This window comes from Dipodomys spectabilis, unplaced genomic scaffold (genome assembly GCF_019054845.1).
Source record: "Dipodomys spectabilis isolate Male_0828 unplaced genomic scaffold, ASM1905484v1 ptg000002l, whole genome shotgun sequence".
Lineage (NCBI taxonomy): Eukaryota > Metazoa > Chordata > Mammalia > Rodentia > Heteromyidae > Dipodomys > Dipodomys spectabilis.
The window spans coordinates 35487152-35503427 of NW_024870679.1; the positions used below are offsets into that span (position 1 = coordinate 35487152).

The following is a 16276-nucleotide window of genomic DNA, read 5'->3' on the forward strand; positions in this document are numbered from 1 at the left end:
TATCTACTTTTTGACTTTCCAGTTTGCTTTCCAACTATGCAGGCCTTCCAACCCTCAAGGGGCTGCTGGAATCAAGTATATAACTATGCATCTGGCCTTTGACAACTTCACTTTCCAGGAACTTTGCTAAAGAAAACTCATCTAAGCATGCTCCAACAATATGAATTTTGGCTACAAATCCTTTTCTAAAAATGGCCATTATTATTATTACTACTACTACTACTTATTAGTATTGTTGTTATAGTTTCCTGATGCCTCTCGCATTCTTTTGATGTATAAATTGCTTTTAGTGGACTGGGGGTGGTTGTTGAGAAAAAGTTTATTTTCATGCTCAAAATTTAGTATTTATACATTGATTGACACAGGTCTTCAAGAAATGTGTATCAGTTGGGGCACACTTGTATTCTTGGGGCATTGGAGCATGAGAGGCAGCAATGGCTTCTCTCAAATTGCCTGTGAGATAGAGTCAGTCCTAAATGTACATGGCAGGCCATGGCTTAAACCCATCATGGTTTCTTTGCAATGATGTCTAATAGGTGTTTGATAAAAGTTTATTAAGTAAATTAAACAATTTAGCATGTTTATTATGTCATAAATACTATAATAGAAATAGTTCACATTTGAAGGACATGCTTACTAAGGAAGGATGTGACTCCTCCCTTCAAGAAGTTAGACTTTCAGGGCTGGGAAGGTGGCTCAGTGGTAGAGCGCTTGCCTTGCATGCCTGAGGCCCTGGATTCGATTCCTCAGCACCACATAAGCAAAAAGAAAAAAGCCAGAAGAGGCGCTGTAGCTCAAGTGGTAGAGTGCTAGTCTTGAGCTGAAGAGCTGAGGGACAGCGCCCAGGCCCAGAGTTCAAGCCCTATGAACAGACCCCCCCCCCCCCAAAAAAAAACAAACAAACAAAAAAAAGAAGTTAGACTTTCATGTTTGCAATTAAAATAGAATAATCTAATGAAAACAGGTGACACTGGCACCAGAGGAGGAAGTGATTATTTATTAGTGAAGGGAAACCAGAGAATACTTCAGAGGCTGGCAGGTTACAGGCATTGAGCAAGTTCAGGGAAGATGGAACTTGAGTTAGAACCTAGAAATAATGAAAATGTTAAAGTACTTAACATGTGAGTCGGGATTTCTCTTAATATTTTTCTTTCCTTAAGAAAGCTACAATTCCATAGATTGTGTATGTTAAAACTGTAGATGACTCTTAAAACTTGCTTCTTCTAGCTGGGTGCCTGTGTTCATGCCTGTAATCCTAGCTATTCAGGAGGCTGAGATCTGAGGATCGTGGTTTAAAGCCAGCCTGGGCAGGTTTATCCCTAATAAACCACTAGAAAACTGGAAGTGTCACTGTGGCTCAATTGGTAGAGTGCTAGCCTTGAACTGAAGAGTTCAGGGACAGCACCCAGGCCCAGAGTTCAAGCCCTAAGACTAACAAAAACAAAACAAAACAAAAATGTCAATTCTAGGGAACTCACAAATTATAAGGGCCAGTCTTTTATTTGAGTACTTAGGGAGGGGAAAGATGATTATGCTTGACATTTGTAAAATTCCCGATGAGCTCAGCTTGCTTGTGTAACCTCCACTTACACAGTACAGCATAGAATGATTTTTTTGTTGGTGGTTTAATTTTTTTTAATTTTCAAAGATTTATATGGAATTAGACAAAACTCTTTTGGGGAGGGGTTCCTCAGCCTTTAACGTTTGGGGTTAGAATAATCACTGTAGTGTTACGGGAGGGGGGGGGAGGAGGGGAGGGGGGGTTGTGCCTTTAAGGATATCCAGGAAGATCCCCGGCCTTTCTTCATAACATGCAAGTAGCACTGCTGAAAAATGTTTCTAGATACTATCAGAGATGCCCTAGAGGAAAAATTGTTCCCTTCTCTCCCTATGCCTTGAGAACGCTGCTTTAGGTTTTACAACAGTAATTCTTTGACCCTTCAGAATGCTTTGTACTTTTTGTATCATCAGTGGCTTTTATCTGTTTATCTGAAACAGGCCAGAAAAGGAGGAAAACATCAATAAACTGTGCAGTTCTTTATTGGGCCTTAAATTCTCCACTCCCTAGGATCCTATATGTGTACATTCCTGACACTGTGGTGTGACTTCAGGAAACATTTAATTTGGGCTCTAATCTCTACAGTTACTTCCTGAAATGTTTCCATGGTTGGCAAACTCGCCCTTTCCTGAGTCAAATTGTGCCATTGTTTGTACCTACCTAAATTATCAGTAAATTCTTCCTTACATTGATCTAAAGTCAAACTGTCCCTTATTCTGCCTAGAAAGAGTGTAAAAGACTTTTTTCCCATGGAGCTCTGGGTTCCTAAGTCAGATATTCTCTAGGTTAACAATGATCTCAAAAGACTATCAGCCTACCTAGAATATGAAACTACAACACTTGAACCCCAATAATACATGGATGAGTATCTGTTAGATACAGAGCCTGTTATTCTGCCATCATGATCCTGTGGGGGGGGGGGGAGAGAAAGGGGCTGGCGGGGGCTGGGGGGGGGAAGAGACTGTTGGGACTTAAACTTAGGGCTTCACACTCTCAGTTAGCTTGCTTGCTCACAGTTGGCACTCTACTATGTGGGCTATACTTCTAGTCTAGCATTTTTCTTCTTAGTTGAAGACAGAACCTTGTGGACTTTTCTACCCAAGCATATTTCAAGCCATGGTCCTCCAGGTCTCAGCCTCCTGAATAGTTAAGATTATAGGTGTGAACCCCTGGTGTCCGGCTCTACTCCTACTGTACATCTCCCAAATAAGCTACATGGTGGGTCTCGTTGTATGGTGCTTAGCCAGTGCTAATTTGTGCCTTGTGTATGGTGCTCTGACAAGCTCCTATGACTATATTCTTCTATTCCTCTGAGGGAAGATGAAAGAGTTAATAAATAATGAGAGCAATTTTTTAAAATGGATAATTGAGAGGCCACATGATGTATTGGGAAGAGCGCATGAGTCTCAGTATTAACTCTATTATTCACTGATGGAATGTAAAACACTAATCATAATGCAATTTGCAATATTTACTAGGAGGATTAAATGGTCAATGCATGATAAAGTGGCTGGTACTTTCATTCACATCGATACTTTTATTTACAACTTATAAATAATAGATATCTGTTAATAATGTCAATGAATTATAAGTAGCAGATGTTGGGAATTTGAACTTCAGAAGAAAGCAGCTGACTGCTTTTCTGAGAAGTTTAATTTAGGGTTTCCCTATCCCTAAAAGTCCAATAGAAAACTGTGCCCATGATGATCTTGAAGAAGTAGAGCTTGTCATCCTCCTTTTTCTAAACTCCATACCATAGCTCTGCTAGTGGGCTCTTAAGAGATTCCCACCTCAATGCTAGTGCCCCTTCCATGCTAAGTTTATGAGATCATGGCCCAAGCTGGTGAATTATGAGACACTCTAATTCCCTTTCCATAGGTGGTCTTGGCTTTGTTCCATGCAGTCTTTTGGCTGAATGGTGGCTGATTTTTGAAGTACTGGCACAAAGTCAAAAATTTAGCCCAGATGACTGGCTTGCCTAGCAATGAGCAATAACGTCAACAGATGAGCCATTTGGTCTTTCTCTGGAGGTCTTTGTGTTCATTTCCTGTGTGTTTAATTTTGCTGTTTTGAGTATTTCAAGAGTGAAGGGGAAACTGTAATTGCAGATTTTTTTTTTTTTTTCAGGAATAGAGGTTAGAATTAGTAATAGGATGCCCTGTCAGGCTTTTTGCTTTAGTCTTTCTTTGTTGTTGAACACCAAAGATGATGATTAGCTTTGTAATCAAAATTTGGACCACAGGATTGCTACTGTAATGCATACATCTAATTAATACATCTGGTAGGGTCCTTTATGTGCATTTTATTATTTTTTTTCCAAAAGTAAAAAATAAAAATAAAGCAGGCATCCATTTTTAGCCTAAAATAATTTCATGTTTGCCACAGCATTTCAAATACTATGAAGAGCTTGAGCTTGGCACAGTAATCCACAGCTCTCTTAGCCCCCCCCCCCCCCCCCCCCCCCCGGCTGGGTTGTAATAGTCCTCAGTTCCATGGGATCCAAGCCAGGCAAGTAATGGAAGCCAAGTGGCACTGATTGCCACATAGATTCTGACAAATATAGAGTAATTCTTCTATTCTTCAAAGCTGTTACATCTTTGGCTCTCCAACAATTGAGGTTGCAGGCCAACTATTTAAAAACCCTCATCCACTGAGGTGTAAACATATAATATTTTTCCATATTTTTTTGGAGTCAGAGTGAATTACACAAGTGTTTGTTGTAATTTCAGAAACTTTGCTGTCAAAACGTCTATGTCATTTATGTCACAGGGAACCACTGGTAAGTGTTTGACTTGTGTATGTACAGTATGAATTACTTTTCATTCAATTTGTCCATGTAGGGTGCGGGTGTATTTATGCATCTTAGTGATAGGAGTTGAATATAGAGGACTGTTATGTTTTATTAAAAAATGTAGCTTTCATAGAACAGATGTGAACATGATTAATTACTTACTGAAAATGGCTGGCAAGAATGAGTTGCATCTTGCTGTATCCCATTTTATGCTCAAGGGCATGGCTGCGATGACTCTAGTCTCTGCAGACACACTTCAAGTTCAGCAGTAACTGTGATTGAATGGTGAAATAATATTTTTTGCTTAATTTTATGGTAAGATCTAGTTGGTTTGGTGAAAGTATAGGAGAATTTTATGCTCTATGTTAAGTGGAAGAGGTAAATACATGACTGATCATTATAACTTACTAGTAATTTCAGCGAAGGAATGAACAGTGAATTCCTAAGTGCTAAGTCAGTTTAACATAATTTGAACTTTCTTTAGCTTAAATTTTAGAGCTATAATTCTAATGAGAAATTGGAAACTTAGATATCTATCTGCCATGAAGGATAGTTAGTGAACTTAAATTGTATACTCTACTCCATGGTTTTCCTCTTAACTAGAACTAAGGCCTTTGAGCTAGAAAAGGGCATGAAGAATGACTAGCGGATCTCAATGGAACACTGGCACTGGTGGCTCACGCCTGTAATCCTAGCTACTCAGGAGGCTGAGATCTGAGGATCAAGGTTCATAGCCAGCCTGGGCAGGAGACTCTTATCTGAGACTCTTATCTCCATTTCACCACCAGAAAACTGGGAGTGGTGTTATGGCTCAAAGCAGTAGCATTGAGTGAAAAAGCTCAGGAACAGAGCCCAACCCTGAATTCAAGCCCCATGACCTACAACAGCAACAACAATGTTGTTGTAGATGTAGAGTAAAACTTGTAGTTGCTTAAATAACACATTTCTAGTTAGGTTCTTTTGATTCTGTCATTTTCTCTTTCTTAAGGAAGTCATAGATATTCAGATAAGCAAAGCTTGAGACTAACTCTGGGCATATAGGTTTTTAAAAAAAACGACCTTCTTATAAATAGTATCTATGGAGGGTATCTCTGAATTCAAAAGTAAAATCGTTATTGAGCTGCTTAGCTTCCGGAGAAAGTAGTTCTTGGGACTTGCATTATCCAGCTATTGTTTTGGTCCTATATCTTGAAGACATAGGCTTAATCAGTCTTAGTGATCCCATGATTTCTAGTCTTTTAGAATCAACCCCAATTAATTAAATAACTTTAATAAAATAATTAAATAATTTCTTCATAAGGGCTAATACTTCTAGGCTTCCCCCACCCCCCCCCCACCCCTCCTGGCTCTTTTTTGTAGAACAAAATAGAGAAAAAGTCAAATGAAATTTTGAGGAATAGACAGAATGTTCATATTTTTAACATGTGACAGTAAATTTTTAACTGAGAATAGGTTCAAGAGTTAAAATCTATTCCCCACTTAAATAAAAAAGTATCTATTATACTTTCATGTTTTAAAAATCAATGCATATCTTTGTTTTGCTGTTTTTTTGTTAGCTAAATGCAGCTGCAAAAATAAAGTTTTTGAAAATATTTCTGAAAGCCTTGACCAAGTTGAAAAGGTTTTCTTGTTGTTGTTTCCAGATGCCAAGGTTGTGCTTATTAAAGCCTGTAAACACAAATTACCCTTACAAACTTGTCTGTTCTCCACATTCCTTCCCCTTGTAGCCCAAAGCAGATTAATCTTTAAATATCATCTTTGTTAGGAGCTAGACATTCCTGGTCTAATTTAGGGGAAGGCTATTATTACCTGATGATTGAGACTTCAAAGACTCTTTGTGGCCCTGTTGTAGGAAGGAGCAAGGGGTAGAGTGTCTCCATCCCCACCCAGACTCCTCTCTCAAGAGCACCCCCTTCTCTCTGAAGATCTCCTGTTTGGGTTTGCAGGTAGTTATAGATGAGGGAGAGAGAGAGAGAAAGAGAGATACAGGGAGACAAAGAGTGAAAGAGAAACACACACACACACACACACACACACACACACACACACACACACGATGGGGAGGGGGTCTTGAAAAGAAACATCCTTCCAAATAAAAATTCTTGGTTTTGTGTAGGTCTCTTATTATTCTTCTATTTATCACTCTGTACATCTGAGCAGTAACTATTACGGAAGTAGAAACTAAGACTCTCTGATTAGAAGGATGTCTACTAGCTAAAGTAAGCTAGGGACTGAAATAGATAAAGGAGTGAGTGCTAGTGCCTTTTGCCATTTTGTTAAATAGTCTCTTTTTAGTTTTTTTATATTCAGACCTGGATACCTTTGAGGCACATGCTCTTTCTTAAGAGTTTTCCCTCTTTGGTACCTTTGGTACCTTCCCTCCTTGGTACTCCTTTTTGTCTGACACTTACTCTCATTCAAGGCTAGCAACTATCCACCAAAGCATTCAGTGCAAACCCTGTCAGACCAATTCTCAATCAGGACATGATTCTCTGCAGACTCCTCAGTCTCCCACACTGGACTGTTGGTAACTTAGAGTCTGGAACTATCATTTGTCTCTCTATCTTTAGATAGCACAATGACTGCAGGAGAATAATACTTCCAGGTAACCTCTAAAAGAATCTTGTAATAAAGCAGAGAAATAAATAGTCTGCGTTGGCTTGAATAGAAACCATGTGTTATGTCAATATGCTGTTTTAGTTTTATTTTTATCTTTTCTACGAAGCAACCAAGTCTTGTATCTTTCTTTCCAACTTTTTAGTTTCAGGTTCTGGAAGGGGTAGGACTAATGATTTGATGTTGACTCAACTTGAGCATGAAAAATGGTAGTGGTTGGCTGGATAGTAATTTGTCAAATGAACAGCCATTTAAGATGAAAGAACAGGAAGCTGACTGGGGTCCATGAAGTCTTCCAAAAGAAGGACAGGTTTAGTCATTGTTCTCTTACACTTTTATTCAGAGTAACATTGTGATGATGGCTGGAATTTTTCTCTCATTCTAGTATATTCATCTTCCCTATGCCCCAAATAACTATTGTCCTTTTGCAGGTAATGTCAGGTTAAATATAGTATTGACCACAATTATAAATAATTTTCCCTGTAATTGTTTCTTTTCTTCTCTGTACATTTTACATGATCACTAATTGTCTCAGTTTCACTACCACATCTAAAATTGCTTACTGCATAGAAAAACTTAAGACATAGCCATTTAATATAGTGAAGTGTCTAATTAAGAGCCCACTAAAGCCAGGCACCAGTGGCTTACATTTGTAATCCTAGCTACTCAAGAGGCTGAGATTTCAGGATCCTGGTTTGAACACAGCCCAGGCATGAGAGTCTATGAGACTCTTATCTGTAATTAACCACCAGAAAACCAGAAGTGGTACTGTAGCTCCAAGTGGTAGAGTGCTAGCCTTGAGTGAAAAAGCTTAGGAACAGCACCCAACCTCTGAGTTCAAGCCCCACGAAGACAACAACGACAACCACCACCACCACCACCACCAACAACAACAAAAGAGCCCGCTGATATCCTCACAATTTTGAATTTGTTAGAAACATTGCTGATTTCATATTCCTTTGAAGTTAAATGTTATCTAGTATCCCATTTCACAACTTTTGAGTGGAGAAGTGTGGAGGCCAAAAATATTGTGTTATATCAGAAAAGAAAAGCTAGTCTGAGTTTGATGGAGTAATGGGAATTGAGCTGAGAACGAACTAGTGTTTTTCAATACATACTAGTAACATAAATTAACCAATTCACAGTACTGGACATATTCATCTTGGGCCATGTTGCTCTGTTTTACAACCATACTGCTGTAGAAATAGCTTTGGTCTAACATAGTTCCAATTAAATTGTGAGCTAGGGATGAGAGGAAGAGCCATTAAAATATGAGCTGAGGCAGCTGGGTGATATTGCAGCTACCATCCTGGGAGTACTGAGCATTAGTTATTTTTGGCTTTCACCTGAGCAAACATGACTCAGTTTGTTGACATGAATACATCCAGCCCTCTCTTAAGCATACAGATGCCATTAATCTCTACAACCACACGAGTAACCACGTAAAGCCATCATTACCAGTAAGTAGATTGTGTCTTGTTCAAAGGTTATATTGTAGATAATTCAACATCCTTACTTAGCTCCATTCTCTTAAAATCACTTGCTTAAAAAAAAAGATCAAAGTCCTTTTGATTATAGATACTGTTTTATGATTCATGCAGCCACAATTTTGGCTGTACCTAATGAAAATACCTTGGATGATGGGCAGCCAGCTTATGAAATAGGGTTTTGCTTGTAGTTCACTGGACATGCTTTCGGTATAAGGAAAGACATGCAAATTCACTTTGAGCTTCAGTGGGAAGTGGTCCTGAGTTGTAAAGATGTTATTGGGGAAACATTAACTGTCCTTGTGTGAATATCTTGGTGCCTGCTTACTTTCTCAAATAATATATGCACGTTGAGGGTCTGTTTTGAACACTACTAGAACAGTTGAAAATATTGAATAAATTTACAAGGTTTAAAAATCATGCCAAAAGTTTTTGAGATTAGAAGACTGAAGTATTCAAGTAAATAAACAAATTTTCATTCTCCTACTCTATCTTAAGATGTACTTGAGGCATCTCCAAGTTCATTGCCATGAGCTCTATGAAAATATTAGTATTTCGGGGATTTCATTTTTCTTTATGGATGAAACACTAGAGCAATGAAAGAATGAGAATAATGTAGGCTGTTAAACAGGCCGGCGTTCCTAGGAGCCCATTAAAAATGCAGGCTCTGTGCCGGGCAAGTGTTCGGCCTCTCAGTTGTTGAGTGTGGAATGTGGTTTGGGAGCTTAGCTGAGGAACTGGGCTGGCTATTTTTCATTTAGGTCTGAGGAGGAATGAGAAACACTTGTTTTTTTAAAAAAGAAAGAAAAAGAAAAAAAGTAAAGGAAATTTGGAAGAATGGATGTTTTAAAATGTAGTATTTTCTGCAACAGTTGGTTTTAGTATACTCTCCCAAAATAGAATTCATATGACTTTTATTTCATTGTTGGTTTCTCCAACCACATTAAAAGAGTCCAGTTAAATTTGCCACTTGGTCTTTGCAATGTCAGGGGGCCCTATGGCTGAGTCAAGAGCCAAAGTTTCATTGACTCATATTTCTAACAATAAGCCAGAAGGCTGAGTTTACATGGATTAGGTATATAAAGTCTTTGTGGTAGAATTTTTGAGTTTTCAGGAACACTTCCCTAGCAAAGGTTAGTGATGACTCTGTCACAACCATCAGCAAAGCACATGGAAGACCAAACTGTAACTTGATAGTGTAATTTGATGTACATTTTTCATTGTTATTAATCTACATTTCTGCAAACATATTATTTCACTGCTCAAAATTTCCTGGATAAGGCATGGAAAATAACACACACTATTGTCTCCTAGGCGACTTTCTCTTGCTTTAGGTACTCCTGTGTGATTTCCCTTCTTTCTTCCCATCTTTTCCCCTCCCCTCCCTCCTCTGCTCTCTCCTTTTCGTTCTCTTGCTCTCTCTTTTTAATCCTTTTTTTGGCAAGTCCTGGGACTTGAACTCAGGGCCTGGGCACTATCCCTGAGCTACTTTTTACATAGGGCTAGCATTCTGCTACATTCCCAGCACCTCTTTTTTTAATCTTTAAACAAAATTTATAAATTATTTTTGAGATAGACGTGCTAAATGGCCAATTCTAGCCTCAAAACTAGAGATAGTGTAGTTTCAGCTTCCCATGTGCAAATTGTTTTCTGAGTTTTATTACATAAGAGATAACATTTGCTAAGAAAAGGGTCATAAATATAGTATGGCTAGTGTTAGACGCACAGAATTAAGCATACATTTAAACTACATGCACAAACTGTGATTTATGCTTTTTCTTTTCACTATGAATTTGCAGAGAAAAGTTTGATGGACATATCTTACAATGATCTTGTACTAGTGGGACCCACTTGATTAAAGCTGAAAGTTTTTAAAGATATCTGAAAACAAAACTCCAGATAGTGAATAATCCAACAATGTTTATTTTTATTTTTATTTTTTGTTCCAGTCGTGGGGCCTGAACTCTGGGCCTGGGCGCTGTCCCTCAGCTCTTTAGTTCAAGGCTAGCGCTCTACCACTTGAGCCACAGCGCCACTTCCGGCTTTTTTCTTTTTGCTTATGTGGTGCTGAGGAATGGAACCCAGGGCCTCAGGCATGCAAGGCAAGCGCTCTACCACTGAGCCACCTTCCCAGCCCCTCCAAGAATGTTTAAATAGGAAAACTAAATGTCAGGAGATGATGCTATCTATGTTAATTTCTAAATTTAAAATAATTATAATTAAAAATGAGCAAAAAGATATAAATTTCAAGTGGATTGGTGAAAGGAGTTATTTTATCTAATATCAATAATAACCGACAATTTACAAGATTCAAAACAATATTGTACCAGGTGTAGTGGTACATGCCTGATACATGCCTGTGATCTTTAAGCTAGTGGCTCAAACCGTAATCCTAGTTACTGAGGAGTATGAGATCTGAGGACCATAGTTCAAAGCCAGCTGGAGCAGAAAAGTCCACAAGACTCTTATCTCCAGGTAACCACCAAAAAAGCCAAAAGTGGAGCTATGGATCAAGTAGTAAAGCTCTACACTTGAGGGGAAAAAAAAACAAAAAAAACCCAACTACCTCAGGAACAGCACCTAGGCCCTGTTCAAACTCCAGGACTAGCACCAAACAAAAAAATTAATAATAACCAAACAATATTGGTCCATGAACTGTATGTAGTCCAATACATGGAAAAGAGAAGACCTCATTTTATATCTAAAGCCAAAACAAATTGAATGTAGCATTATCTTTAAATGTGTTTAAAACTGTAACTGTAAAAAGTAACTAGAAGTCAATATAAGTAAATGTTTATTGAATTTAGAAAAAAGGTCAATCTTTCTAAACACAAAAGCATGAACAAAAGAAAAGAGAAAATAAAAGATTCTATATAAGATCTGGAACATCTTTATTAAATAAATCATAAGCAAATTTAGATAGCAATAGAAAAGCAATAGGAAATTAACCAAAAAATGTGCAATTATTCTTCGTTTATTTTTTTGTAGTGCCTAGGATAAAATCTACTGTCTTGTGTATGCTAGGCCAATGTCCTGTCACTAAGCCAGATAACTAGCCCTAGAATTATTTTTATTTATAAGAGCTTTTACAACCTGACAAAGGAGTAGTAAACTTTGGTATAATACATAGTCAACTATCTTGCAACCACTAATTGAAACTTTTTGATTAAATGGAAAATCCTTGTAACAAAAAATATTAATTTTATATATTTTTTATGTGCTCAAACACTGTTCTTGTTTTAAGTATACAGTGACTCAGGGAAGTAGGTGCTATTGTGGTTGTTGGTGTTTTAGAGATGTTTGGTGTAGTGGGACATACCTATAGTCCCAACTACTCAGGAGACTGAAGCAGGATTGCTTGAACCAACAAGTTGAAGGCTAGCCTGAGCAACATAGTGAGACCCTGTCTGTGTAAAATATTGTGACTTAAGAATGGGTTTAAAAAACCAAAACAAAATGATAATGATAGCTCATGCTTATGATACAAACAATTGGGAAGCTGAGGCAGGAAGATTAGAGTTCAAGGCCAGTCTGGATTACATAAATGAGACCCTATTTGAATAGAACAAAACAGTACAAACCATAACAAGGCAAAAACATAGACAGGTTTATTAATTTGCTCAAAACTTTCCTGAACTAGAAATCAGAGTCAGGGCTTGACCCCAAACAGGTTGGCTGGAGAGCTTGGGGTTATGGACCACATGTTAGCCTTTTTCTCTATAAGTAAACCAAAAGACAAGGTTCCAAAGTTATGTACAATGTGAATCTATTTTGGAAAAAAAACCCCTAAGTTAATATATTTATATTTTCATTAAGGTTATACAATTTAATATGTGTAAATTTTCATCTAGTTACTAATCCAAGCATACACGTACTTGAGTATTTTTCTAACAATAGTTACTTCCCTGTTGTGGATTGTGGGGTATATGTTGTTGTAAACTAAATTTTGTGAATTTCCTGTTATAATCTTGTAACCTTTTTACAGTCATAAGATAATGTTTTTACTATTACATATTTCCAATTTGGTCCACTGTCCTGATATTTTAGCACATACTACCGTTCAGGTGTCAATGTTTGCACCCACTTTGGCAAAAGTGCCTTGCAGCCTCTGACAAGTTCCAAGCGAAGTAGAATCCTGAGGGCGTAGACGGCTTCTTCTCCATCAAAGGCATTGCTGTAGAAGCTTAGACCTAGGAAGAAGCTCAGAAGCCATCTTGTTTCTTAGATGAGGGACCTGAAATGGATACAGATATAACAGAGTTAATCAGGATTTACTGACAGTTGTCCAACCCAGCTTAAGACCCTGATTCCTAATGACAAGATGTGCCAAAGTCCCCAAGGTGGGATCTGGAGCACAATGGCTTTTTGTCACGTAGGTTTGGAAAGAGACGAGACTATATACAAATGTATGTTTTAAGGAAGTGGTGAAAACCCAATGGGAAGACTGACAATGCTTTTGTGATCCCTCAGTGGGTCACACAGAAGGATCCTCCCATGGATTTGGGGAGATCCCTGTGAATTCCTGACCCTCCAGCTCTAGCAGGCAGAACACAAAGTGGAGAGGAGGCAGTAGTAGAAAGAACATTAACTAGAAATGATCGCTTCAATAGTTTCTTTTTGGTAAAACAGAAACCCATTCTCTTTTCAGCTCCAGGGCCCACGACTGCAGTGTCCTACATGTCAGTGAAATGTGTGGACGTCCGGAAAAACCATCACAAGATGAAATGGCTAATGCCTTGGGGACCCAATCAGTGTGACAAGATTCGAGACATCGAGGAAGCAATTCCAAGGGAAATCGAAGCCAATGACATTGTGTTTTCTGTCCACATTCCCCTCCCCTCCATGGAGATGAGTCCTTGGTTCCAGTTCATGCTGTTTATCCTGCAGTTGGACATCGCCTTCAAGCTGAACAACCAAATCAGTAAGTGACTGGTGGGGATTTCCCTCAACAACAGTAAAAGTGATAATGACGATAATAGGTAATTATTGAGTGCTTGCTATTTATAAGGCAATTTCTGAGTACTTTTCCTATCTCAACCCTTTTATCTTTCCAGCAATTTCTTGAAGTAGCTCTTAACATTATTGCATTACACAGATAGATCACTTGGGGCCCTGGTGACATTGCCCAAGATCAGAAGATCAGACTAGAAGAACCTGGGTCTTAACTCAGAAAGCTTCCCTAACCACCAACTTTCCTTACCTCTCTACTGCCAGCATGGGGCTCACCCCACAGAGTGACTGCAGGACTTTGTAAAGGTTGTATGTGTATGTAGATGCATTATTACTGTGGCTTGAAATCAGGGCCTCTTGTCTAGAGTAGCTTTTTTTTTTCTCAAGGCTCACATTCTACAACTTGAACCAAACTTTCACTCTTGGCATTTGTTGTTAACTGGAGATGAAAGCCTACTCAGGCAGGCTTTGAACTGCAATCCTCGGATCTCAGCTTCCTGAGTAGCTAGGATGACAGACATGAGCCATAAGCATCTTGGGCCTTTTGTTTGAACATGCTTATTTCCCATCCAGGCTTTGAGTAAAGCTGTGGCCTTAAAAAAGGATCCCTATCACAATGGGAATGCTAGCCCATGAACATGCATTCCACTAGGTCTTAGGCCATGTCTGTTTTTTGTTTTGTTTTGTTTTGTATTTTTAAGCTTACAAGTTGTAGTTCAAAACATTTTTGGAGAGAGTATCATCAAGTGATTTCTAGGAGGCAGAGCCATGAGAACCATTTGAGGACAGTATAGAGACTCTTAGGTTGAAAAGGAAGAATTTTTTTTTTTTTACTGAAACAGGATCAGAGACATGGGAAAAGAGAAAGATGTGTTGAAGATAGATCTGCTTGTGCCTGCCTATAGACTGAAGCACTCTTCCCTCCCTCCCTCCCTTCCTCCCTTCCTTCTTCCCTTTCTCTTTCTTTCTTTTTTCCCTCTCTTTCTTTCTCTCTCTCTCTCTCTCTTTCTTTCTCTCCCTTCCTCCCTCCCTCCCTCCCTCCCTCCCTCCTTCCCTCTCTCCCTCTCTCCCTCTCTCCTTCCTTCCTTCCTTCCTTCCTTGCTTGCTTCCTTGCTTGCTTGCTTGCTTGCTTGCTTTTTGCTAGTCCTAAGGCTTGAACTCATAGCCTGGGTACTGTCCCTGAGCTTCTTTTGCTCAAGGCTATTGTTCTACTACTTGAGCCACCGCTCAACTTCCAGAATTTTTGACAGTTTAAGCACTCTTAAGGACTATATGACTTCTAGTCATTTAGGATTAAAAGCTCATCCCTTTTAAATGATGATCCCAGTTTTGTATGTGTGTGTGTGGTTTGTGTGTGTGGTGTGTGTGTGTGTGTGTGTGTGTGTGTGTGTGTGTGTGTGTGTGTGTTTTCTTTTTTTGGTTGTGGGGCCTGAATTCGGCCTGGGTGCTGTCCCTCAGCTCTTTAGCTCAAGGCTAACACTCTACCACTTGAGCCACAGCACCACTGCCGGCCGTTTCTGCTTATGTGGTGCTGAGGAATCGAACCCAGGGCCTCGTGCATGCAAGGCAAGCCCTCTACCACTGAGTCACCTTCGTAGCCCCTGATCCCAATTTTAAATAGGATTTGAGATCTTAAGAATAGATAATTGTTTTACCAATTTCACAATTTAACCAGGCATTTGGGAAGAAAATAATGGCATTGCCATGTAGTGTATAGTAATAAAAATGATTAGCAATATGTACATCACCTAATTATTGAGAGGAAGATGGTCCATGCATATCATGAAAAAAGTGTAATCTACATTGGAACAGAGCCCTAATTTTCACCACTTAAACACTTTTTTTTGGTTCCAGTCCTGGGGCTTACTCAGGACCTGAATGTTGTCCCTGAGGTTTTTTGCTTAAGGCTAGCACTCTACCACTGGAGACACCATTCTACTCCTAGATTTTTGTGGTTAATTGGAAATAAGAGTCTCATGGACTTTGCTACCCAGACTGTTTCACATTACAATCCTCAGATTTCAGCCTCCTGAGTAGCTAGGATTATAAGCATGAGCCATTTGTGTCTAGCTAAATACATTTTAAAACCTTCATTCATTAGTGAGTCTGCAAAAGTGATATTGTGGTAGTAGGTCTCTAAAATCAATGGAATCATCTAAGTGATAAGAATGCCTTTACAGTATGCTAATAAGCCCACAGGTAGATGTGTGTGTGTGGCTGGGGGGGGGGGGGAAGGTATAGCAGCTTCAGTATGGAGGGTGTCCCTCCGAGAAACCAATGGTTGGGACTTTCAGCCCCATACCTCCTTCAGCCTCAAGGGTGGAGAACAGGCTGAAGGTTGAATTGATCTCCAGTGGTCAATCATGTTAATCAATCACATCTATTTAATCAGCTTTCATAAAATCCTTAAAGCACCATGTTTTGGAACTTAAAGATAGTAGAACAAATGAAGCTTCCTGGAGGATGGCTTGTTGAAAAAGAGTTTGAAAGAGAGAGTAGAAGTTCCACATTCCTCCCACACTTACCTCTACCCTTCTGCTACCTCCCACCATTCGCCCTGAACATCTCTTCCATCTAGCTGTTCGCCTTGTAATACCTGTTATGATAAACCACTCAGCACAAGTAGTTTATTTATAATAAAATAGCCTAAGTGAAGTGTTTCTCTGTCTAACAAATTAGTTCAACCCAGTGTGTGTGTGAGAGAAGAGGGGGTTGAGGAAGTGGTCTTGGGAATCTTGAGTTAGAGCTAATAGGTCAGAAACACAAGCCATAACCTGTGCCTGCTATTGGCATCTGAAGTAGAGAGTGGTATTGTGGGGCTGAGCCATCAGCCTGTGGGATCTGAAATCATCTTTCTGTGAATACAAGCATGAA

General features: G+C 39.1%; 1 protein-coding gene across 1 annotated transcript in view; it reads left to right on the plus strand.

The window, feature by feature from the left end:
- The window catches only part of Wls (Wnt ligand secretion mediator), a 106550-nt gene that overhangs the window by 29045 nt on the left and 61229 nt on the right, over positions 1-16276 (plus strand). The window contains exon 2 of the mRNA XM_042679653.1: positions 13101-13373. Within this exon, the coding sequence (XP_042535587.1) occupies positions 13101-13373 (273 nt within the window). The remainder of the gene's footprint in view (positions 1-13100; positions 13374-16276) is intronic.